The 26,824-nt window shown below is 44.5% G+C and overlaps 1 protein-coding gene across 4 annotated transcripts in view; it reads right to left on the bottom strand.

The window, feature by feature from the left end:
- AGPAT4 (1-acylglycerol-3-phosphate O-acyltransferase 4) overlaps positions 1-26,824 on the bottom strand; it is a 1,136,585-nt gene that overhangs the window by 182,062 nt on the left and 927,699 nt on the right. For 3 of the 4 annotated variants that reach the window (XM_069607695.1, XM_069607692.1, XM_069607694.1), the window contains one exon: positions 8,296-8,398. In XM_069607695.1, coding sequence (XP_069463796.1) covers positions 8,296-8,398 — 103 coding nt within the window. The remainder of the gene's footprint in view (positions 1-8,295; positions 8,399-26,824) is intronic. The other variant, XM_069607693.1, reaches the window with a different exon arrangement.

Genomic DNA, 26,824 nt, shown 5'->3' with positions numbered 1-26,824 from the left:
ACAATGCTGCTAATACTTAACTGCTATTATTAATTATTAAAAAATGTTTTTAGTTTTTATTGGCATTTATAGTTAAACTTAGAGCATTTAAACACAGGTTATTACTTTCATAACATCTGGTGTCGCCTTATTTCTGCCTTGTGATTAGAACTTAAACATTAAATAACAATTAACTGCAACTGTCCTCCAGCCTTATTAATGTTGTTTCTCTCTCACCTTTTACCTGATGGTATATAATGAGATGTGGGTTCAATGTCTTGGGGGGTTCCTGTTTGGGGGATATGGTCTTAGTTCTGATGGCAATGTTCCTGGTATGTAGTGAATGGCTGCTATCTGGCTCAGGGGGGCTGAAAGTTTGTCATGAGGATCATGTCTCTCATTAGGGCTTTCCACGACTCTAGTATTGCGTTTGTGTCGCCCCCCTCCTTGTGTGTCCCAGCTTCCCAGGCTTTGGTTTCTGTGGCAGACCATCTCTCCATCTTTTTAATACAGATTTCATGCCTTGGGCCTCTGGGTGATTTCCACGCCATTGCGATCGCTCTCTTCGCGAGGATGCACGCCATGTCCATTAGCCTTACAATATGTTTAATTTTGCTCAGTCTGGGGTGTGTACCTAGTAGGCATTCTTTTGGCATCCATTCGTATCTGTTCACTCCCGCTTTTCTACAGGTTTGTTCAATTTTGGCCCAGAATTTTGATGTTTTCGGGCAGGTCCAGAACATATGGATCATGTCGGCTTGTTCGCTGCAGCACCATGGGCATTGCGGCTGGGTCTGTTTGTTAAATCTGGCTACCCTTTGTGGGGCCATGTAGGTTCTGTAAAGTACATTCAGCTGGATGAGTCTGAACCTGGCGTTTCTGGACACCTCCTTTGGATATTGTAGGGCCCTGCTCCATTCGTTTTCGGTCAATGGTAGTTCCCAGGTCTTTCTCCCATTTTTCTTTCAGAAGCGTGCTACGGGGTTAGATATGTCTATTAGTTGGGTGTACAGTCTGGACACTGGTTTCCATCCATCTCTCAGGCTATATATCTCCTGTATCAGGGGGTTTGGTTCTGGCTCCTCAAGCCATGTGCTCCACTTCTTCTTTGCCGTGTGTTTTACCCGTTGGTACCATAGGAACTGGCAGATTGCCAGGCCGTCCCGTGTTTGCAATAAGTCAAAGTCTCTGAAAACTCCTTCTTCGAACATGTCTCCCCATGTTTAGAACCCCGCCCTTTCCCAGTTTCTTGTCAACGGTAGGTCGGTGGGGGTTCTGCAGACATCCGCCAGCATAGGGATTTCGGGCGCGTATGGGTGATGTAGTCCAAGCAGCGAGCTGGTCTTGTTCCAGGCTTGCCTTCCTAGCTTCACTATCATGGGTGGGTTTGGGGGCCCAACCTGAGGATTCCATAGTGTCTCTTTGGGATGTATTGGGGCCGTCAGTTGTTGTAGTGGATCTGTTTTTGTTGTTGGCTCGTCCGATAGCCACTTTGTGACATGGCTTAGTTGGGCCGCCAGATAGTATTTCTGGAGGTCGGGGAGTTGTATCCCTCCTTCTTTGTATGGAAGTGACAGTATGTTCAGAGTTAGTTTGTGTCGGGACGTGCCACACAGGAATTCTCTGATCAGAGTCTACAGTTTCCGGAAGAAGGGCGTTCGTATGTAGTAGCTTATGTTGGTGAAGTGTTATAGGAATCTCGGGAGTATTATCATTTTGGTGATTGACGCTCTGCCCATCGTGGAGAGTGGTAGTTTAGACCAGAATTTCATGGAGTTGCATAGCCCTCCCATCACTGCCTCTGTGTTGCATTCGTGTGTACGCTCTGGTGTATGCTTGATGTTGACTCCCAGGTATCGGAATACTTCTGTTTGCCATTAGATCCCAGTCGTGGGTAGATGTTCCACTTTTGCCCCCTAAGCCCGGTTAGTAGAAATGCACATGATTTCTGTCTGCTAAATTGTATTCCGGAGTATCTTGTAAAATTGTCTAGTATTTCTAGCACTACCGGGGCATTCGCTCGCGGGTTCCTTAGGCATAGAAGGACGTCGTTGGCGTACAGTGAAATTATATTGTATGTCTCACTGATCCCTGCATCAAAAATACTTATGCTATAGGTATGAAATGCATCCGTTGGATCGCTGGGGTAGGAAACGTATTGTATTGGATTAGCAATGTGTTAACTTTGATGGGCTGTTGAGGCTGGTAAATGTGTTATACCTAGATGATTTGTGAGGGATAGGAAAGGTGTTACACTTAGATGGATTGCTGGTGGTAGGATATGCATCACACCCTGATGGATTGCTGGGGTTAGGAAATGTGGTGCACTTAGATGGTTGGTGAGAGATAGGAAATGTGTTAGACTTAGATGGACTGTTGGGGAGGAAATGTGGTACAGTTGGATGGCTTGTGAGGGATAGGATAGGTGTTACACTTGGATGGACTTCTCGGTGAAGGAAATGTACTACATTTAGAAGGTCTCTGTGAGAGACAGAAAATGTGTTGCACCTGGCTGGATCATTGGGGATGGGCATTGTATTGCACTTGGATGGATCTTGCGGTGGAAAATGTTGTCACACTTGGATAGTTTTTAGGGTGCAGGGAAGGCCATCTCACTTAAAAGACTGCACATGCTGGCCGACACGTATGTAGGACCTGGAGCAAATGGTCCGAGTTACAACATGCACTGCACTTTAATATCTAAGACTCGCACTTGCTTGGCACTTAGAAGAGACTGGTATGACAGCATGTAATGTAAGCCAGCCTTTACTCTCAAGCTCAACAATGGTAACCGTCATTACACCTATAGATCTAAAATCAGCATTGGTAATCTGATCCTGCAGTTAGTAGATTGCTTCTAGTAACGCTTATGAGAACTGGGAAGATAGCTTTAGTAAGACTTTCAAGGTAGCCTGTTTGACGCTTTCAGAATCACATATCCTTGAACCCCCATATGATCTAAAGACGCAGCGACATCAAAGATAAGCTCCATCGGAGCTCCAGGTACATATAAACGCACCACTTCGGTGGACATATGCTGCAGGCACTGCTATCCATCCATGCATATTGGACTGCAGCTATGACCTTCAACAAAATTCGGTATTGCTGAACACTTCATATTGTTAAGCCTACTCACTCCAGTCTTGCCTCAACACCTCTGCCATTGGAATACAGCGACAACCTACGACATCCTCCCGGTTCAGCTGGGCACATAACGAGTCTCTTGCGCTCGCACCCAATCATGACCTCCCTCAGCACCCACCCACATGCCTTATCTCTTGGCCATATGCACACACAGATTGTAAACCTCTATGAGAATTTCCCATACTCTGGACTGAGGTCTCCAGGGCATTCCCTCCACAAGCCCATTGGGACATTAGTAATGGTAAAAAGGTGCTATATAAATGGCAATTACAATTCCAATTACCCTCTGATGACAACCCCCAATGAGGACAAAATGCATCCATTGCATACGTTTTACGTGATGATATGTCTGAGGGTAACAGTACTACTTGAACTGTAATGTGCTGGTTTTGGAAACAAGACCACGCAGAGCAACAGAGGTTCCAATCCCGGATCTGTGCTTAGAAACCGACCTTGGTATTATGTGTGTTATAAAAAAAACAAAAAAAACAATTAAATAAATAAATAAAAATATACATGACCTAGTTATGGAATTTGTAGGGGCTGGGGTGGGTTGGTTGCTGGGGTGGTGGGAGATATTTCTATATATTGATATATTGCCTATTTCTGAGTTGCATACTTGGTTGTTACTAATTGAACTGTATCATTATTGTGAAGAAAATGGTAATTAACATATTTTAAAAAATATGATAAATGCATAATTATGAATTTATTTCATTGCAATATACTGGATTATAAGATTATAATAGTACCAGTTTAACATACTAAAATACATATGTTGCAGAGCATTTCTATATAGTATCCTCAAACCATTTTTTTCTAATCCCTTCAAACAACCCTAGTTCTCTTACTTAAACAGTTACGTGATCTGGAAATGAAACCAGGAATTATCCTTGTTCATGTTTAATATTGAGTCCATCAAATGTTAAATGCATCTGACATTTTTTCATCTGTGACAGGTTCATGGAACACTTACAGGGGGGCCCAAGTACCCCTCTCAACCTGGGCTAGGCGCCCCTGCAGGGCAGTTAAGATGGATTTCTAAACTCTGACCCGGTGGGCAGAGGTTGAGAAGGCCAGCCTAGTTTCTTGGAACAGGGTAACCTTCTGGACCAGCCAGTCCAATCAAGGAAGCAATGAACACACAGAGTAAAGGACACTTACAAATCACTCACAGTCAGGTGTAGATATATTAAAAATTCGAATACATTTATTTCAAGGCGTTTGAATTTCAACACACAAATCAAATCACAGTAATACTTATTAAGCCAACACAATCCTATCTAAATACATATATACAGGACCAATGGGGTCTAAAGGGTTAATGCACTAAATGGGCCCACAACCTAAAAGGGGGAGGAAACAGGCATTGCAAATAGTCTTTAGCCCCTTCTACATCCAACACACTCCTAACTAAGAGACAGTCCAATCCCTAAGAAGAGTGGAGCCTAATCTCAAATGTACATGCAATGCTAGCGCACACGCTAGTTAAAATGGGCAAAATGGGGACTCTTCAAGGGTCTGTGGCAGCTCAGGAAGGTGGGTTAGGCAATGAAGAATAGGTTCCCACTATTCGAGGAGGGTCTCCACTTGAGGGCAGAGTTGATTCCAAGAGTTGGGAATAGTTCGCACTAGCAGTGGAAAGGAGAGGGGTCCCCGGGGGCCAATTGTGCGTAAAAATGGATGGAGGCGCTATGGGCGTATACTCCGGTTCTGGCGCACTCGCTTCGCTTCAGATCTGGGATCACCAAGTGTAGGAAATTCGGTGTGAGGGTGCTGTGAACACAGAGATAGCGATATACCAAGGTTCGAGGGCCTCCTCGAAAACAGCGACAGTATCAGGGTAAAGAGTCTGTGAAAGCTGGTCAGCCCACTGGTTGGCCCATGGACACTTCCAAGAAGGCTTACTTGCAAAAGCAAGGTGTTGCTGAAGAGAACACCATCAAGTTATTTGCATACCTCTCTCTGACCAGCAAATTCTGTGCTTAGAAAATGCCAGCAATCAATGAGGCGGTGTTAGATATCCAAGAAATAGAAGACACGTAGTACATTTCCCTAGGGTGGAAGATTTGAAGAATTACAGCTAATGCAGAAATATCTATACTGAAGTACTTGCAAGAATGCTGGTAGTTTGTCATGTTAACATGCAATAAATCGCATGTCAATTTAGCAAAGGCAAACAAACTGTGTCAAATACATGTGAATGTAACAGGAATGTTAAAGAAAACATCAGATACTTTCTCTTAATCCCTAGAGATTAGATTTGTACAAAACAATATGTATAGTGCTATGAAATCCGAGGACCAACTATATATACTTTCTGGTGGGTGGGAGAGGGATACTCAACATCAACAGGTAATCTGCAATATACTTAGAAGAAGCATGGGAACTATGGATCACAATTCAAATGGTACCTTTATAGATTCAGACAGTACAAAGGATGACTGTGTAAGAGGAAAGTGGAGCCACATGTGTCTCAAATTGAACAACTTGAATAACATTTTTATGTGAATAGAAGCCCTCATGCCTTTTTGTTAGAAATCCTGGTGAGACTTTAGATTCCTATTCTGATGTGAAGATCAGACCAGCATCTCCTTGGGTTCTGTAGTTGTGATGTATCTTACGTCCCTAGTACTTATAAAAGGGTGTGTCATCATCTGTGGCGGATTGCCATATGCAAGAGCGAGCTACAGCTAACTTTTCTAAAAGGTTTCTGAAAGGGTGCTACTCAGACCCCTGTTTCAAAATGTTTCATGTCAGAAATATAGCACACACAAGTGCCTTGAAACCAGCCTACTGAAAATTACAGAACCAGCTCTGCTGTGGCATAGAGCAGGTGCAAATATCAACTGGGCATTACTGGCAGCTGCTGTGAGTGAAAGCCACTGCAGGCAGAGATAGCATTTTAACTTCATCTGCTCTGATCTAAACTATAATGGTTTGCCTTTATCAGTCAGGTGGCAAGGTACTATCTTAACATAAAGCTGTGCCTGGTTGTGGCAGAGGGACTGATAAATGCAACATGAAGCCACAATAATGTGATATCATATCAATGTGAACTCTGTGAGCAGGGCTCAGATGTGACAAGAATCCTCTGTATTGGTGTCTAGGCTGAGTCTCTTGGCAGCTCTCTTTTGGAGCAATTGCTAGGTTGCTGCCTCCTTCGAATTCCCCCAGGGCCCAGGAGCTCGTGTGGGAACGGTCCTTCAGAAGCAGCACTGACACACCAAAGCCAGCTTCACACCAGGGTGTTAACCACTGCAATCCGTTTGATGTAAGCAGGCATGGCAAGGAGTCAGAGTTATAGTAAGCCTAGGCCTGGAGATATTGCATCTATTGCATCTATCTTGCACCTTGCATCTATTAAGGCTCTCTTCCTTCTTTCCTGTCGCCTCCATTTCCTACAGGCAAGGTACATTGGATGTGATGTCAGAATGCAAAGGGCATTTGTTACAACAACAGTGATTGGACCCCTTAAAGCAGGCTTGCTTTAGACCAATGCCCAGTGTCAGTTTGCCTTTATAAGGAGAGCAGAACCCCCACATGTTTTGATTAATATTTGAACCACCACAAGAAGACGGAGGATACACATTTGGACCTCTGTTGAGAGTGCAGTTTATTCCAAGGTCCTCTAAAATGAAGTTGAAGACTGAAGGCATCCAAGGCAGAGGAGAGCTTGGTCCCCTAACCATCACCAGAGAACAGGTGGGGTGACAGCTGATGGACCAAGGCCTCTGGGCTGCCTGCACTCCAACCAGGCTCCTTTTCATTGGTGGTGAAGGATCCCCTGTAATTGCCAGTTAAGCTCACTGGAGTGGGAGTGCAGAACAGAAGGAATTGCTGTGTCCCTGGAGACCCTAGATTGGGCCTTCCAGTAACAAAGAAGTCAAGACCCTGGACCCTGATCCCCACATTGAAACCTTGTGAGCTACACGGACCAGATATTACCTGCCTGTGCAAAGCTTCTTCGTGACACATGCTGTTGTAGCTTGGAGCGTGCCAAATGTTGGACCCAGTTAACCACCTCACCAACCCAACTATGTTGAGCCCCCACAGGCATGACATCAAAGGTACTGCAAAGTGTACATGTCTCCCATGCCCACCCTTAGGACCATAGCCATTTGTAATCCCCCGTCTCTGCCCTTTTCTTACAAGACACCTTCTTAAACATTGGCATTGTGCAAAATGAGCGCTTGCACACCCCATATCATCACCCTGAGAGTCATTCTACAACCGCTTGCATTTTCTGTTTCTTTACAGGATTGAATTATTTATTGCTTGTGTTTTTATTTAGTTATTTGCATTTTTAATGTTTTATTAAACATCTCTGTATTGAACCTTGATTACAAATCATTTTATTTTGGACTACAGTACTTACATTTTTTGGGCTGCTACAGAAGTCTCCTAACACCCCTCTTGAAGATATAGCCTGCCCTCGATATGTGCTACCACATTAGGTGAAGGGAGGTAAACCATTCGGGCTATGGCTGTTTCACCTTTATGATTGGGATCACCGCTGGTTCAGTAGTAGTGTGGTGCAGAGTAAGCAGTTTAGACACTGCTCGTCTCTGTAGTCCAGTAGTCATTTTGTCACACCATCCATGCCGGACTGAATCTTTGTCTTTTTTCCCTACTCTGCTCTACAGATCTTTTAACAATCTAAGCTTGATGGAACCTTTTTACTCACACACATGTTGTTTTTCTTCTGTAATTCACTTTAAGTGCAAGAAAGATGAAACAGGGCCAAAAGTGTTCTATTCATTTATCTCCAATAAAGATTAAACCAATAATTCAGATGTGAAAAAGTGTTGGCAACTAGCTATCCAAAAAGGCACTGCTGTAAATACATAAAATTATGTCCTAGGTTTTGAATAAAAAATTTGACTCTGCAGGTGTACAAATTGTGTCTGCTATCTAGCACATCTGATTCTATGCATGTTTGGTGCTTGAGTAGGTGAGGCACCAGAGTCTCTTATAACAACACACAGATCACATGATTCATTTACCATACTTCCCTATCATTATTTTACTGTTCATAATGATTTTAACACATACCATCCACATCCATTGGTAGTAAGATACAGTAGAATAGCTTATCCAAATTCACAAAATAATAATACAAAGTTTGGGGGTAGAATACATTGTAATTTCGATAAGTGGCAATTTACATACCTCACATACATGTCTGCGTGGTATTTCTTTCCATTTAAGATTCCCAGTAATGTTGGATTATCATTATTTCTAAAATTGAGTGTTGCATCATATACAGCCGGAACTGCAAGAGAAACAAGCAATGTGATTATGGCTTGTGATACAAATTAAAACATTATAGTTTGCAGTATTTAGCTTTTTAAGGAAAACCTACTAAATATCATGCTTTTTCAGTGAAACCTGAATTCACATCAATCTACAGACATTTGCATGTAAAGAACGTAATGTTTCTCGCTCACCCATGGCATCCTTCCAAAATCAGCTTCTTAATGCTTTTGATGTCAAAGTTCAGTTACATACCCTTTCCTCTTTATCGATAACCAGTGTCACAGAGGGCCTTTGAAATCCACAGACTAAAGCCACGCCCCTAACCAAACCTAACCCTGTGAATGTCCTCTAAGCATTATAACGCCTGGTAACCCCTACTGCCGTGATCTAGTGTAATCTTGACTAGGAAACCTAAAGTCTGTGGCCTTTTCTATCAATCTCTCTCTGGAACTTTCTAAGGGATACTTCTTTTCCAGTCTTCATTTGTGGGTTGGCAGCCATCTGATCAGGCTGCTCGTTTTCCTGGTGTTCTGTCCTCTGCTGGTGGGTTTTGTTTTCCCCTGGGTTTGGGGAGGATTTCTGTGTGGCCCCTGCTCCCATGCAGTCCCTTCTCCCTCTCAGTTAATTTTCTGTTTCTCCACCATTCCCATGGGGTCTGTCTAGGGTTGATGGTTTGGTCATTAGATGTCTCATCTCTGAGGGTTAGGAAAACTGCCAGTCCATTCCATGTCTATTCTCAATTACATTCCTCTGGTTCCAGTCCACGTGTTCTTGGTTGCACCCATGTGCATTCAGGGAGTTGTGGCTCTTAAAAAGGTAAATGAGAATTCTGGCCAGAAGAGAGACTGACTGGCTTTGTGGAAGGTACAGAGGTTGCAGCAATGATGTACAATGCACGCCCAGGAAGGCGAGAGACTAGACACCACAACTCCCTCACTCTGCCTCAGGGGAAGGAACGGCTCTGTTATACACCTGGTAGGCCACCTACCCCATGTCAGGAGGGGTCCCTGTTCCACCCTGTCAGGGTCATGTGCCTGACCGTGTCTCACCAGACACTGCTCTAAGTGCCTACCACCATATGCCATCCTCATACCTTCTTCATGTATGTTGAAAGTGACCTGCAAATGCATGAGGCATTGAGTATCAGCACCCAGTAAGAGGGATGTAGTGGGCTTACAATATTAGGCGACAACTATTTTCTGTGAGCTTTAATGTAAAGTAGGTGCTTCTAGTGATCTCTGGTAGTTAATGGGTTCAAGATGGGGCCACTGGTAATTTTTCTGTAAGTATATTGCCATAAAAAGCAAATTGATTGAGGTGTGCACTAAAGCAAACATTTGAGACAATAACTTTAAAGCTGTCTTCTCTCTCTCTCTGTCTCTCTCTCTCTCTCTCTCTCTCTCTCTGTCTCTCTCCCTACTCCCTCGCCCAATTCTTTGTAGCACACTTTAAGCAAGCATCAACTTGAGAACTCGCTTCTACCTGGAGCTAGATCAGATCTGAAAATATTTTCTTCTGAAATACAGCAGTTAATTGTGAGAGCGTTACATTCATTTTATTACCATTAATATCAATATACATTCTTCTGTACAATACCAACTGCAGTACTTTATATTGTATTGTATTGTATGACATATATAACGCGCTGACTAAGGTTCGAGAGCATCTAGGGGCTAAAGGGACAGACAACCGAGGAGTACTACCATAGCATAAGCGTACTAGAAAAAATGGGATTTGAAAGCTTTGCTGAATTGGAGATGTAGAGGAACAGTTACATGCCTCTGCAGGAAATCCCGCCACCTACCTCCTATATGTTGGAAGCCTGAGATTGTGCCATGCTTAACACCAGCTGTTGTGACAATAATACAGCGAGTATTCGAAAGATGGTACCCACTGAGAAAACACTATCAAATGTATCTCTGAAGAGACGACAATATGAGGGAGGAACTCCCTGAAGGAATATGAAAAAGAGTGAAAGAGAAGCCAGGGACGTCACAAGATACGAGCGTGATGCCCTGAGGATACTGTCTGAAGCGAATGCATGGAACTTACAGAAACTAATGACGAAGTTAAGATTTGAGTAAACTTACATATGCAAAACGAAGATTATATGTGTGCAAAGCACTGCAGAAAAATGCAAGCCGTTCAATAACGGTACAGATGCTGTAAGACTAGGTGAACTTCAAAAGCTAGCTATATGTAGTGAATAGACTGCAGGCAAAGTCAACACTGTATAGAAACTGGACATCGGTGTCATAAATAGTATTATTTAGTAATATTTAGTAAGCCAGGACCCATGGAGAGAAAAGGCGAGAAGTGTGTTGCAGCAGAAATAAGATGAGATCATGGAAACGAATGGCGCGGCTGTCTGGCCTGGTATCAAAACTGAAGCAAACCAAGGTCGGTTATCTATTCTTGAAAGGCAGTTAACGTGTGAAGCTGAATCATCCTTTGTTAAGGTGCAAAGAAAGAGCACCAAGCATGCCAAGTTTTATTCTTTTAACACATTTAAATGCTGCAAAATGGACCAAATCGTGGTCTCCTGTCACGTGAGCCAAGGATGGAAATAGAGTTGAGCATGGAGTTCTAGAACAACGATAGTGAAAGCCTGTACTCCCATATATTCCCACAGACAAGGATACTTTACAAGGCCAAGTTCAAAGACAATCTTTATGGCAGAAGGCATGGATGATGAGAGATGATGGGCTAATTGGGTAGGGAGGTAAAGTCAAGTCCACCTCCTTGCACCTGCGTCTGAGCTTACATGCTACTAAGTGAACCAAATGTTCCAGACAGGGCACGATCGTGCCAACCAATTATGTGGGCCGGTAATTTTAATTTCATGGCCGCAGGGTTGATCACGGCTTTAATGGAATAGGGTCCTAGGTACCTGGGATGGAAGATTTGTGGCCCTTTCAGAGAAATGTTTTTGGAAGCTAACCAAACCTTGTCCCCGACCTGATAATTTGAAGCCTCCTTTCGGTGTCCGTCTGCAAACTGTTTCTGCTTTTCTTTGGCTCTGGTCAAATGTTGTGCTGCCTGCTTAAGGACTCGAGTGATGGTTTCATGTAAGGTTGTTACCGCTGGCATCTCCAGTGCTTCAAGCGAATCAAAGACATGATGTTCGTGGATGTCGACCATATACTGTGTAAAATGGCGTTTGTCCTGTACTGGTGTGGATGGAATTGTTGTATGCATATTCGGCCAACCAGAGTATGTGTCATGATGCCTACCCCCAGACATCCGGACCAAGCCCATCAGCCCCGGGGAGCAGGCATCTAGACATTTAGTAAAACCACAGCAGCCCCGGCTAGGGGCTATCTGGGTTGAGTCCTGGCGCCTTAGGCGCAAGGCTCATAGTAGAAATCAGTCCTGGCACCTAAGGCGCCAGGCTCATAGTCATTACTTACCTCAGGCAGACTATGCTGCAAATGACTTCAATCCAACATGAAGCCTGAAAGGGACTATTTTTCTACAGGGACTATTTTTTACTCAGGTGTGGTCCTAGGGACTTCTTACCTGGGACTACTTTTGAGGCTATTTAAACCACGCCGCCCAGCAACACACACTTTGCGTTATTTGGCATCCAGCAGCGTAACGCTCACCGTGCCTGCAGCCTGCATCCAGTCTTCTGCCACGTCCGCCTCGAATCCGGAGCTCCTAAAACAAAGAGGAAAGAAAGGGACAAGGTTAGAAAATGAACTTATTTCTATTCCACACCCGATTCTGGAACCATCTCGTCTCCGGACCTGTAAAGAACATCATTTCTGCACACGCCGCACCTCCAGCTGCAACGCCGCGCCATACTGACCAGTCTTCACAGCATCCTTCGAGTCGACCCTGCCTCCATCATTTCTTCGCCGAACTTCGTCACCTAGGAGACAAAAGAAAACCACAATGTGAGCCGAGGGAACCAACAAATATAATTCTTACCACCATAGACTTACCTGATTTACCACCGGAGGCATCCTTTTGTGACTCTCCATATTTTCACGTGCCACATCTGTAAAGAGAGACAAAACAACACGTTTTCCACGTGCAACATTTACTGGACAGCGCCGGGTAATACAGACTCTTACCTGAGCGCCACCAGCTGCCGCAAGAGCATCTTTTCACGAGCCAGCTGCAAGACAAGAAAGGAAGGGGGGAACAAGAGTGAACATCGGACATATTGAACTCTATGAACTTAATACTTACTGGTCCTCACCAGTAACCTCTGAGTCAATACTCTCCCGAGCCTTCAAACCAGTGAAGTAACTGGAATCGACGCGTCCCTGCACATCCACGCAGGATGGAGAACTCATCTTTCAAGAATATAAGGTGAGATTGCTGTGAGGGCATTTCGGAGGTGATTAGTTGGGGAGGACTGTGGGGGTGCCATCACTTGAATCCACAAGTGGCTAAATCCATCTCTCCACTTGCAGGAGAATATTTCTACGGGTTAATGAGACAAGATTAGGAGGGCAGATCCAGTCAGTCATCGCTGCACTACGCATCACGTGGGTGGAGACCGCAGCTGTCCGGGCCCGGCCGACGCCCCTGTGGGAGCCAGGTGAGCGTAACAGTATGTCCTTCCAGGTATCTTCGGTTTGTTGTAACATGCACCTTAAGTACTGCTCTATAGTTTGATTGGTCCGTTTGGTCTGGCCATCGGTTTGAGGATGATGACTTGTGGACAATCGAAGGTCGATTTTGGCGAGTCTGCAACATCTTCTCCGGAGAGCTGAGACAAACTGAGTTCCGCGGTCTGATTTCAATATTGATGGGAATCCGTGTAGTCGGACAATTTGTTGCAAAAAGACGGTGGCCAGAGTAGAGGCTGTCGGGACCAGTTTTAGAGGAAGGAAATGGGCCATTTTAGAGAACAAATCCAAGATGACCAGGATGGTGTTGTATCAGTTGCACGGGGGAAGATCAGTAATAAAATCCATAGACACCGTATGGCAAGGCGCCGGGGGCACCATCAAAGGACGTGGAAGGCCTGCAGGACTTTGTTTTTGAGACTTGTGCTGAGCGAAAACACCACAGTTCGCGATGAACTGGGCAATATCTTTTCACCAAGTGGGCCACCAGTAATGTTTCTTTATCTTAGCTTGAGTTTTAGCCATTCCTGGATGTCCTTCTATTAAAGAGTCATGGTAGTTTGCTATAATTTGGTTTTGCAGGTCTTTATCCGGAACGTACAGTCTCCCTTGAAAGTGCGGTAGATTGTTCACAATAGTGTATTGGTCTCCTCTTGTCAGCCATTCCTGCTGTTCTGATTGGTTCATCAAGTGTTGAAGGTCAATCTTTAGGTCGTCCAAAGTGGCAGTTGCTGCAATCGTGTTCAGGATTCGTTCTTCAGGAATGTTTGCCACGGGGTCTGGTGTGGTCAACGCCTTTTCCTCTTTGTTCATTCGTGATAGGGCATCCGCTTTTCCATTGCATACTCTGGGTCTGTAGGTAATGACAAAGTCATATTCCGCAAAAAAAAGAGCCCAGCGGAGTTGACGTGATGATTGTGCTTTCGCGGTTTTCATATATTGTAGGTTACAATGGCCCGTAATGATGGTGACTGTGTGCCTGGCTCCAAGAAGGTAATGCCTCCATGTCTTGAATGACGCTTTTATTGCTAACAGTTCTTTATCTGTGATCGCATAGTTCAATTCGGGAGCAGATAACTTACGAGACCAGAAAGCCACAGGATGTAATTGTCCTGTTTCGGGATCTCGCTGAGACAAAACCGCTCCCGTCTCTACGTTGGAAGCATCGGTTTCGACGACGTATGGCAATTCGGGTCAAGAATGCCGTAAAATGGGTGCTGATGTGAATGCTCGTTTTAGGGTCTGGAAGGCTTCTTCTGCTTCTGTGGTCCACTGAAATCGTTTGTTCTTTCGCAACAGGGATGTAATGGGGTGAACAATCTGGGAGAATACTGGGATAAACCGACGATAAAAATTGGCGAAGCCGAGCACACTTTCTACACCTTTCGTGGAAGTTGGTGAGGGCGATTGGAGGATGGTATCTACTTTGTGCGTGTCCATGTGTACCCCTCGCGGTGTGAGTATAAACCCGAGGAATACAACATCTGTCACGTGAAAGAAGCATTTCTCCAACTTGGCGTACATCCGATGTTGTCGAATTCTTTCTAAAACAGCCCGGACATGCCTGACATGATCCTCCTTGGTGGTTGAGTAAATGAGGATGTTGTTGATATAGACGAGTGTGCACACGTCCAATAGTTCACGGAGTCGTTCATAAAATATTGGGACATTACATAGCCCAAAGGGCATAACCTGATATTCGTAAAGGCCATATTTTATGCGAAAGGCTGTCTTCCACTCATCCCCCTTGTTGACTCTTACCAGATGGTAGGCCCCTCGTAAATCTAATTTGGTATAAATGTACACGTTTTTTACTTGATCCAGAAGTTCTGGAATGAGTAGCAACGGGTACCGGTTTTTTACCGTGATCTGATTGAGGGCTCTGTAGTCAATGCAAGTTCTCAGGTCTCCCTCCTTCTTAGATACGAAAAAATAAGGCTGAGGAAGCAGGGAATTTTGACGGGCGAATGAAGCCGTTGGCTAAATACTGGTCCAAGTATGTTTTTAAAGGTTGGTTTTCTTGCTCCATTAGGGCGTAAATCTGATTGCAAGGAATCTGGGCTCCGGGTACAAGATCAATTTGGCAGTCGTACGTTCTGTGCAGGGGTAAGGTATTCGCTTGCTCCTTTTGAAATACATCTTGGTAATCCAGGTATTCAGAGGGTAAAGAACTGGTGACCTAATATGATTCCTTTCTTCAAGCTTGGTTTAGTGTGATCTTTCACTAAGCATTCTTTGTTGAAACCGGTGTTAGCACAGTCTGGGGGTAAAGTCAGAACTCTTTTACTCCAGTCGATCTTGTGAGTATGGGTTTCCAGCCAGGGCATCCCTAATATCATTTGGAATTGAGGAACGCCAATGAGATCGAAGTTGATGTCCTCTTGGTGACCTCCCTGACACAGAAGCGTAACTTTTCCGGTATAATGCGTCACTGGGCCAGATGATAACTGAGATCCATCAACCGCTGTAACATTTTCCGATCTCTGCTTCTGTCGGAGAGGAAGACCTATCCGCATAGCCAAATCTTGGTCAGTGTAATTCCCCACAGCTCCACTGTCAATATATGCTTCTAAAGCATGCATTTTCGATGTGTGTTTGTGGTCTACCAAGAGCACCAGGATGACTAGGTGTGAGGTCTGTATTGGTTCCTTTTCACTGCTCGACAAGTGGACCCCTACGCTTGCCAAGCGTTAGAGTTTCCTCAGTCCAGTTTTTCTTATTCACTCTTGTCAGTTGCTCCGACTGTTCTCCTGGGTGGTTTCACCGGACATTCTCGGAGAAAGTGTCCTGCTTTGCCACAATACAAGCAGAGCTGTTGCTGTCATCTTTTTTCTCTTTCCGCCTTGGTGAGAGGTCTCCACAAGCCCCCGATCTGCATTGGTTACGATCGTTCATGCGGCTTGGCCTGATTCTCACAGGGTCGCACATAGACCGACCGCTCTTCAGCTCTGGCTCTATCCAGTTTCCGATTCTGCAATCTATGATCGAGTTGAACTGTTAGGTCAATATATTCAGCACACGCCTCCGGGGGATTTACTACTTGGGCTAGAACGTCCTTAAGCTCCCCTCGTAATCAACGTTGAAAGAGTGTAGACTATAAGACAGTTGAAAGAGGCGATGTAGGTTAGCAAATCTTGGTTACCCTGCTGGAGTGACAATAATTTGTTGTCCAGAGCCTGACCTTGGGCATGCCATGCAAATAGTTTCTCCATTTCACGCTGAAAACCCCAAAGTCCCGAAGAAACTCATCTTGAATTACCAAGGGTATAGACCAGTCCGCCGCACTTCCTCCCAAATATGAAAGTACAAATGCCACCCTAGATTGATCGTTGGGGAAGGCCCCAGGTCTGCACAGGAAATGAAGGCGGCATTGATTCATTAAGACAGCGTACCTATTTGGATCACCAGTGAAGCGTTCAGCGGAACTAAGGGAACCGCCCCTGGAAGAACCACCTACCTCTACGGGCGTTGGCGTTGACTGTGGTGGCGGAATAGGGTGGGCCAGCCCCGGTAATGGGGCTTGGCCAGCCTGTGCTTGGAGCATCTGCCTTGCTAAATCGTCCGTGCATTCTCGATTCACAATGAGGTCCCCCCTTAAGGCATTGGTTGCCTGTCTTGAGGCATGAACTTCAGCCTGTAACTCTCCCAGTAACTGGGCCAACTGAAGTTTCCATAACACCCAGGCAGAGATTCGTAGGATTCTTCGCGTTGTGTTACGCTCACCTGGTCTCTGCGGAGGGGTTGGGGCACGGTCGCAGCCCTCCCAGGGATGAAACTCCTCTTGTCTGTTCCTCCCTCTGTGTCTGTGGGGGGAACTGCGGTGATGAGCAGTGCGGTTCCTACGTGAATATAAGGGGGGTCGTATGAGTATGCAGCCTGTGGTCCCTAACCCCTTCTCCAGACCTCTTCTCCCTGGATGTGGCTTCCCTGGAGTTGCACTACTCTTGAGGCTCACCTGCTGAATGATGATGATGAGCTCTCCGTCCTGCTGCTTCTGGCAGGGGTGCTTGTTGAAGGAAGCCAAGTTCCTTCACTGATCCCTTGTCGTGGAAGTCCAGGCCAGTTGTGGCTAGTCTACTTCTCTTGTAGGTAAGTGTTTCCCTTGTTCCCACTTGCCCGCGTGTCTTCCGACTGTTATAATTGTATTTGTAAAGTTAGTTCTTTGTCTTTTGTATGTAATGTCTCTTTTCTCTGTTCTCTCCCCTTGCAGGTGGTGTGCCAGTGCCAGCGGTAGCTGCGGTAGAAGAAGCGGAGCCGGCTGTACGTCGGAGCAGGGCTGAGAGGGTCAGACAGCTGGTAAGTATCCTTTAATGGTGCCTTAGGGTGCACGTTGGGATTTAAATGCGGCGCGACCCTAGGTTGGGTGTTTTTGGGAGTTCTAACCTTGTCTTGTCTTCTTTTCTCGTTTCCGGCCTTGGGCTTTGTGGGACAGAGAGAGCAGGTGCTACGGCCTCGATTTGGGATCTGCCAAGAAGATGGAGCGTTGCCGTGAGATGCGAGCCAGGGTCCAGGTAAGGATGCTGTTGTTGCAGGATCACAAGGTAAGTAGCTGGTCCAGGCGGCAGTGAGCGTCACGTTGCACAGAGGTGCAAAGTAACGCGAAGCGTTTGCTTGAGGGATCGGTGGGTTTATATTGTCTTGTTCCCGGCCACGCCCAGTAGCTCTGGCCTGCCTGCTGCAATGCCCTGCCACACCCGATGAGTCAGCACCTGAAGACCAGGCCTAGGGAGCCACGCCCGATGAGTCAGCACACAGGGATGTTATCTGGAATAAAGGCTTTCAGCACCTGGAAAGTTCTTGTAAAATAAAAGCACTCCAGCACTGAAGTAAAATAAAAGCACTCCTGCAATGAAATAAAGTGTGCACTGAAGTAAAATAAAAGCACTCCTGCACTGAAATAAAAGTGTTCCTGCACACATCTCTATATGAGCCTGGAATGGCGCCAGGACTGAGTCCAGCCAGGGCCCCTGTGTGTATGAGTCCAAAAGGGACATAAGTGAGTCAAGTGACCCATTGCCCCAGTCACTAGATGGTGTGGTTTTTGTGTTCTGGGGCCCGTGGCCATGACAGTACAGGACCTACTCATTGCCAATCGCTTGACGAATTGAACAAATCTTCTCGATAAAAAAGGTATTAATAGCATCACAATTCTTCTGAGAACCAGAGACATTGTCTTTCACTGATGGGAGGGATGAGAGTTCTTTTGCAATTTTGAAAAGTTCTCATGTGGAACAAGGAGCTTTAGTGATAAGGTTTGCAAAAAACCTAGCATTTGCCTCACCAATCATTTTATGGTAGCATGTTACTGATTCTTTATACAACGTTTGTGCATCCTGATCATATTCAGTACGCCATTGGCGTGGAAAGCGGCGGCACGCCTGTTTAAAACGGCGCAAGTCAGCGGTAAACCAGGGTGCAGAGGGCTTAAATCGGCCAGACCGTGTTTCCACACAGGCAAAGAAGTTGGCTACTTCAGTGAGAGCGTTAGGTAAAGTGGAGCATGGGTCTTGACCATCATGAACAACAGTATGGTTAGTAATCATCACCAGGCATTCTGCAAGCATGAGAGGGTCCACCTTACTCCAGATTTAGTGCGTTTTTAAGCCATTGTGGTGCTTATCAGGGCAAATAGGTGAGGTGCAAATGGCAACAGAAAATTATCTGTCCAGGCCATAGGAAGAGGATTAAAAGTAGCAGTAAGTGTATTTGCTTTATAACAATCCACAACATCCTTGCACTTGCACCCCTCGTACCTCACCCAAGGCCCAACCGTCCTATTGTCCTACTTTACTGGTATTTTAATCTACCAACAGTGAGCAATGTCTAGTTCCACAAAGTAAATGGATATGATATGATATGATAGTTTATTTATAATGTGCTTAATGCCCAGTGGTTTCTAAGCGCGGACCCGGGGATCAAACCTGTGTTGCTCCGTGTCGTCTTGCTTCCAAGGCGAGCACGTTGCCCCCGAGCTATCCTCCCGAGACAACGAGGAAGAAGGTGTCCAACTGATGTGAGACCGTAGGAATTTGTTGAGCACACAAATGAGATCCTCTCAGGGCTCCACAAGGCGGAATAAAGACAGCCCAGAAGAGAGCTGGAATTTTTACTACCTCTGAGCTCTAATGACTAGTTTGAGGTAGCTCTACCCAAGACCAAGTAATCTTCTAGAGGTTTAAAGTGGCTTTCACCATGAACGGGAATGTGACAGGTCCCTTACCATCTACCCTGGAAGAAGTGCTTACAGGAACTTCACGTTCCCCACAGGCGACCCCATTCACGTCACCTGCTTCAGACAAGGAGGGTGATGAGATGATCTTGGACAACCACTGGCAGGACCCTAAGCACGGGAAGATATTCCCAGGAATGCTCCTCTTTGCTGTGGGTGGTGGACTTCATGGGTGTTTCGTTACACAAGGCTACTGACAAGGAAAACCTTAAATCAGAGTTCTCAAAGCCTACCTTGGAAGTCAAGGTGCCCCTGGCACTAGACCTGGATCAACACACCCATACTTTTTGAAGGACCCAAGATAAGGCATTGATCATCTCTTGTATGCCTTTCGAGGACAAACAGCTTGACCTGAATGGTTTGCTGGCCAACGTATTGGGCATCACAGAAGGAGGTCCGTACACCAGTAAACTGGCTGGCCCTAAATTATTGGTAGGTTGGGCAACAAGAGGAGTATATCGTTTGGGAAACACAAACTTCTCAATCTCAGCAGAATGCAGCAGGGGAGCGCTAGTTAAAAAAAGACTCCATGCTGGGTGAGTTAACCTCTTGCGAAGAGGGGGCCGAAGTCAGTAGCCTCCTCTTCGGGGACCCTTTCTGTAAGGAACTGAATAGTAGATTTGTTAATAATTATACTACTCAATTAGATAAGTCTCAGTCCTCTATCAAAAAGGGTTTTCAATCTAGTTGTTGGGGGGTAGGACTGTGGGTCTGGCAACTTCCAGGGTGGCTATTAAAGGTTGCAAGGAAGGAGTACTGCAGGTTACTGAGACTTCCGCCCCCAAGAGATCTTCTTCCCCAACTGCGGTGAAGGGTGAAATAGGCATTGCAGAAGTAGGCAACTGGCCACTACCAAAGGTGAGTAAGATACCTCTCGCTTTTCCATTGGTGGGGTCACAGACCAGAATTTTGACACAACTAGAAAGGTATCTACTGGTAATGGGGATTGTTCAGGGATTTACTACAGAAATATACTATTTTACTTTCAGACACTGCCTTCTCCTCGTCCTCCTCTCATTCATTTCTCAGCAGGAAAAAGCTGGTAGACAAAGAGGTGGCAGACCTGGCTCAGAAAATACCTGTAGTACTGACTGCTTTTCATCCTGGTTGTTTCTGGAACAACCTATTCCTGGTCCAAATAAGCAAAAGGTGAGGCTAATGATCATCCTTTGCAATGTCAACAGTTAAGCAGTGTTAACACCACTTCAAGATGGGAATCATGCATCTCCTTTGGCATAACTTACAGAGCAGTGATTGGTTGGTTGATTGGTTGGTTCTTAAGGACCTAAAATACAACTATTTTACAATTTTTGTATTTACACCATACACTGGAACAAGCAAGTCTGTCCTTCAGCTTATCCTCTGGCACATGGTGCTTCACAAAAGTGATGAGACTAGTAGCTGCTTTTCTCGGAGAGCAAGGGGTGCAATTGGTCTCAAGACCTGGTGACACTGTGCTGTCAAGGTGCGACAGCTGTTTCCCCCTTATTGTGTTTGGGGTTTCTGATCAATTGCCAGAAGTAGGAACAAGAGCTGTGTCAAAGACTAGCCTTCTTAGGGTTCCAAGTGGATTGCGTGTTCTGAATAGCAAGAAGTTTCAGACAACTCTTCTGAAGCCTGACACAGCTTTCAGGGAACTGGCCAAAATAGTAGGATACCTGACTTCCTTTTTTCACGCAATATTTCATGGACCCCTGTACCACCAGGCCCATTGGAGATTCAAGATTTGCCACCTTTACAGAGCTTAGCTTATAGCAACAGAATGCCTTTGAACCTCGCAGCCAGCACAGAACTTCAGTGGTGGTTTAATAACATGGACAGAAGGAACGACTGGGCCATCTTTGGAGCAGTCTCGGACCTAGTGATCGAGTCGGACATAAGTAGATCTTGGTGGGGACACGCTCCAGCAAGATCTCTGTGGGGGGACATGGTGATATAAAGAGAACTGAACCCATGCCTCAATATTTGGAGGTCTTGCAGGCTCCTTTGCAACCAAACCTCTCAGCAGGGATGGGGTGGATTCCTGTATTCTGCTCACAATGGGCATATCAATCATTTTGAAAAAAACAAAATGCCAGCTCTTGCCAGGACTACTACTGGTGCTATTATCTGAAGAGGTGCTCGGCAGTGACAGTGAACTCCAGATATCTCATGCATCTTAGTAACTTGAGGTGAAAGTCTTTCCATCCATGCTGCCCAAGTGGAGACTGTTGCAAACAGACCTACTTATGTATAACCTCAACACACAGCTGCCCTGATACCAGCTGACGACCAGAACCCTTATCCACCAGAGCAGGTATTTATTCCTTAATATTAGAGGGCAATGCCATCTTTCAGATTCTGGATGATTGAAAAGACAATACATGTTTGTCCATGAAATTCCTATCTGATAATCTGATTATGCTTTTGTGCCTCATCTATTGCAAGAGATTCGGATCGCAAAGCTCTTTCCTCAAGGGTTCGTCAGAAGGAGCCACCTTGTCATGCTTGGGTTTTACTGAGATGAACATTAGGTCTTTGTCATACCCAACATTTGCGTTGTGTGCTTTCATGAGAAGTATTTATTTGCAATATATATCCTTCATACGTTGACTGGCTGAAGGAAACTTCTATCGGATTTGCAAAAACCTTTTAAACCTGCAACTTCCCCCACACGGTCAAGGTGATTAAGTGGATTATGTTGCAAGCTGGAACCAATAAGTCTACTTCCGGGCTTACTTAGCTAGGGGTGCCATAGCCTCTAAGGCCTTTTGCCTGGGTGGTATACTGGAGGGCATTTTAAAAACAGCTGATTGGTCATGGTACTCTGTCCTTTAGGAGTTCTATTTCAGTCAATTGAGAAGGTTACCTCTGTTAAGTTGAAATTCATGCTGAAACCTCATATCTGCTTGGTCAGTGTTTTGACGCCCTGGCAGGCCCACAGTGAGGAATTAGCATCACAGACAACAGGAATGGTGCATATTGACATAACTTGGCTGGCATATGCAACAACTAGCCAAGGATGGTGCAGACTCCCTTGATCCAGGCACAGATTCCACTCACAACTAAGAGTGTATGTGGACAGTGCTAAACAGTGAAAATGGAGGAAGAAGATAAAGGGCCACTGAAGGTGTCCGTAAAGAAGCTAAGCATTGCATAAAGATGGTAGAGCTCATATGGATGGTTTGTGTTCTGCTTATCACTCCCTACCGCTGAGCTTACTTATTGGTATATGAAGATGGTTTGAAAGACAGCACAAAAACGAGAATGAGCCTCGGTATGGAATCGGTGTGGTGACTGTCATCGCCCGCTGGATCATGCATATGCAGAACGAATATAATTGCTCCGTGTGGCTTTACTGTCGCATAAAGATGACTGTGCTAATGTGGAGACATTGGCATATAAAGGTGCCCAAATGCTACATGGGAGTTTTATTCCAGGGGTGTGCAAGGTATGAGTGTGGCATACAATATGTATGCTATGCAGCATGACAACTTTGTTGGTGAAGAGTACGCTTTAAACAAGTATAATACTTGCCTCTGCGTCTTGTCTTAGATTCCCATTCCCGACAAATATAAGTGAGTTCTAATTCTATTAGAGACACTGTGATAATATTGCTAAACGATCACTGTATTTGTTAACAACAGAGGGTGATTTTGTTGAGGTTTTTAATTTCATGCAGAAGCGACGCCTGTGGCCTGTTGGTACTTTTGCTATCAACTGGTGGTGGATTCGCACAGGACTGTCACTTGTTTTGGATTGGAGTGGCCAGATCATATTTTTTCACACCAAAGAAAGAATGTTGCCATTACTGAATGTGAAGTCTTAACTGTCAGAGGCTGGAGTTGCCTAGATGACTTTTGTGACTTTTCAGTGTTTAAACATTTACAAGCTACAGGAAAGCCCATGGCTCCACATAACTGGAATGAAGAGTGGTTGACTGAAATAAAGGGAAGGTTATGACTTAAAAACTGATATACAGGCTCATAGGGACTTCTGAAGAAATCTTGTACTGGGTGGGTCAAATGGCTAAAAAGAAGGTGAAGGAGTGGCTATAGAGAAGAATCAGAATGTATTTGCTAGACAAGAGAACTAACATGTGAAATAAGAGACTGAAGATATGAGGATTATTTTGCTTAGCTTTCAATACAATGAAACCAAGTGCTCTTTAAACGATATGTATGTGCATGTATGACTGTCTGGTAAATTGCTGTTTGGTTATAAACCATATAGACATAATGCAGAAGCCCACAACATAATAGAAAATCTGAAATATTTCCTGATGTACTTTTTCAAAAACAATAATGGTATTTGACGAAGACAGGTTAGACAGGATAGAGATACTGTTAGACTTAAGTTGTAACAATATCAATTTGTAGTAATTGTTCTTATAGGATTTACCCACCTAATCGTTGCTCAATGTTAGCCATTAGCCATATTTTAGGAAGCACCAATATTAGGTGCCATAAATCCCCTGTCGCACCCTTGCCTAGTTACCTCAGCGGCCGTCTAGGACACTCCTAACTCAATTGCACAAATAAAAGAGCCATCGGTGCTACAATGGATAATGCAAAACAAAGGAGGCAGGTGGAGAACCGTGGAATTATGCAACTTTTTCACCTCTCATTTATTGCTAGGATTCATTCCCATACAGAATGTGATGAACCTGATAAGCTCCAAGAGGGTTATTTGCCCTTGCACCCCATTCAGACTTTCACAATTTCCAGCTGTTGTCATCCAATAAATAAGCATAGTAACTATTTGCATAGTGCATACTGACAAAGTACCACCTCTTGGCACTAATCTCCACTGCAGAGGGCAAACTCATCACCAGAATTCTAGCTATTACAGTTTTCTAAAGTGTTTGAAACTGGCAATGATTGGGCTCAAATCTAACAGTTTGTGGAAGGGAGTTTCACTGCTGCGAGCACCAGAACGCAAAGCATCATCCACTCTTTTTGTACCACATTATTTTTAGAAACCTCAGGAGACCGGTCTCTGTGGATCTCAGGTTCCTGGAAGGAGACTATGATTTATTTTGCATTAAGATACCCAGTTTCAATCCCAAGAGATATTTGTGGCAACAGAGCATTTTAAAAAGAACCCTATGTTTGACCTCAATTCACAGAAGCAATCTCCGACTAGCTGAAACTGGATCTTTTCTTCTGAGATCCACAACAATCTGAAGTCTGAAGTTATTGCCACCTGGATATTGTAATGTGAAAATGTGGCTAAGCCGCCATCTAAAGCCTTCTTTTATCATCATCATAAAACTTTCTTTTGGTCTTTGCCATAAAAGTCATCTGCTAAAACATACAGTTGCTGTTCCACAGATTGCAAATTGTTTACAAATATTTTTTAAATGATCTCAGACTTGTTTACAAATATTTTTTAAATGATCTCAGACTCATAATTTATCATACAATAATAAAAATATAAACTAATGTAATGCTCCAAGCTCAGAAACATATATCAGTCGTGTGCCTCTAGAAGACCGGTAGGGAGGAAGCACAACTAGTAATGTGTTAGACCTTTGACTTTTGGAGCCTGGTGTGGTAAGTATGTGTCAAATATCATATTAGGTTTTTGTTTCATCACAATTATAAGGACAAGATAGGGTCACGAGACAGAGGCTATCACAGGCCTCTGCGGAAATTGAGGGGCTCTGGCTTTTTGGGTATGATGGGGCTGAGCTTGTGCAAGTCTGGTAATGAGCCATTGCCTTTGAGAGGCTTGGGGGTTGGTGCAGTGTCAGTCAAATACCAGAGACTTGCTTTTAGAAAATTGATAGAAAGCGTCAGATCGGAATGTTGTGAACCCTGCATCTCTATAGGTGGAAAGAGTGGGACTGCCGCAAAAAGCTGTAAGCAAGCATGAATGCATAAGATGTCAATGTGGGAGAGAGTTGAAGCAAGTGCTACCATCGGCAAATATACCAAACACCTCAGGGTGTATGCTACTATGGTAGAGTGAAAAGAACAGTGAAACAAATAAGTCCTGGCAAGCGAACACACAGGCAGTTGGGAAGCAAAGCCCGGGAGAGGTAAAAAAAGAGGAGAAAGGAAAACCCTCACCTAGTGAACCTTTGGAGAAATCCTGGTAAAGGAGTAGTTCATATACCTGAAGTTATATAAAGAGTTTGACGTTGTGGGAAGATACCTGGACGGGGAGCATACCAGGGGATCTGAAACCCGCATAGAATACCCCCCGGCAGGGGGGTATAGTAGGCAATCTGAAAGAATAACAAGAAGAGCTAAAGAAAGACTCTTATGGGATTTATTGTTTGAACAAGAACTTTGTGAATCCAGTTCCAAAGACACAAAGAAACTGTTGGATAAAGATACACTTTTTCACACAGAGGAATTGTTGGATAAAGAGACACTTTTTGCCATCCTACCTAAAACTCCTGGGGAAGGGAACCATCCTCTACATCCAAGGATCTTTCCTTGGAAACCCCTTTTGTTGGTGCTATCCTTATATTTTTGGATGTGAACACTTTTTGCTAATATCAAGTCAAAGACATTGCCATACACCCTCCGTTGTTTGATTTCTAGTGTGAGAGTCAGCTTAGAATGGTTTGGACACAAGGACGGCTTTTAAGTTACTGACTACTTAACACAGACATATCCTTAGATTTAGTTTGTCTGGCAGGGATAATCCTCTTTAGAATAGGGCTAGAGAGGTGTGTTTCAAACCCATTTCTATTTGATAAAATGTCTGACATTGAGAATAACATAAGTATGTGTTCGCCTCCCATTTCTGACCCCTCACAAATGGTGTCAGAAGTGGAACGTGGCTCAATTGATATAAATTGGGTGACCCTTAAGTATGAGAAACTTAGTAAACAAGCCTCCGGCCCAACAATTGCCACTGAACATTCTATAGGATTTGACTTATGCAGTAGCAGGGGAGAATTAATACAAGCTGGGGACCGAGTTTTAATACCAACAGACTTCGTCCTCATTCGCCTTCCTGGAATCTACATTAAACTTGCCTCTAAGTCAGGTCTAGCCTGGAGTCATGGCCTGGACGTATTAGCTGGTGTCATAGACGCAGACTACAGAGGAGATTTAAAAATACTTATACAAAATAATGACAAAGAAGCCAACAAATCAAAGCAGGCGAAAGAATAGCACATGACATTTTGGAGAAGGGTCTTTTTCCTAAACCCCTAGAGGTTAAGGTCTCTATAGAAATGGAAAGAGGAACCAGAGGGGTTGGAGGAACAGACCTAGAACCTCTGATTACTCCTCAAGTAATAGCAACCCTGTTGGCAGAGGAAGAACCAGAAGTAATTCCTTCCCTTGCCCAAAGAAATGATCTCTTGATTGGCAAACCTTTTCTTCAAATATTATACCAAGAGGAGGGAAGGAAGAGGTTGATCCATTTTTATCTTGAAAACCGGGCTGCTGTATAGGGAGATAATGGACCCAACCGTACCCCTAGATCACAAATTGTAGAGCCCAAAACCATAAGAAAATTGTGCTGGAGATCGCAATTCTCACCTAACATTTAGGGACAGCCAAGACCCAAGCACAGATCTTTAACCAATTCTATGGCCTGGGATATACGCCAACGTAAAGAACCTTGTAGGCACTTGTTCCCTATGTGAGAAAGACAGTATTCAAATGCACCCTGCAGTGTCATTACA

Source organism: Ambystoma mexicanum, chromosome 4q (assembly GCF_040938575.1).
Source record: "Ambystoma mexicanum isolate Mex_15411 chromosome 4q, UKY_AmexF1_1, whole genome shotgun sequence".
NCBI classification, from domain to species: Eukaryota; Metazoa; Chordata; class Amphibia; order Caudata; family Ambystomatidae; genus Ambystoma; species Ambystoma mexicanum.
The sequence above is the reverse complement of the archived record's forward strand: the minus strand, read 5'-3'. Positions and strand labels throughout refer to the sequence as shown.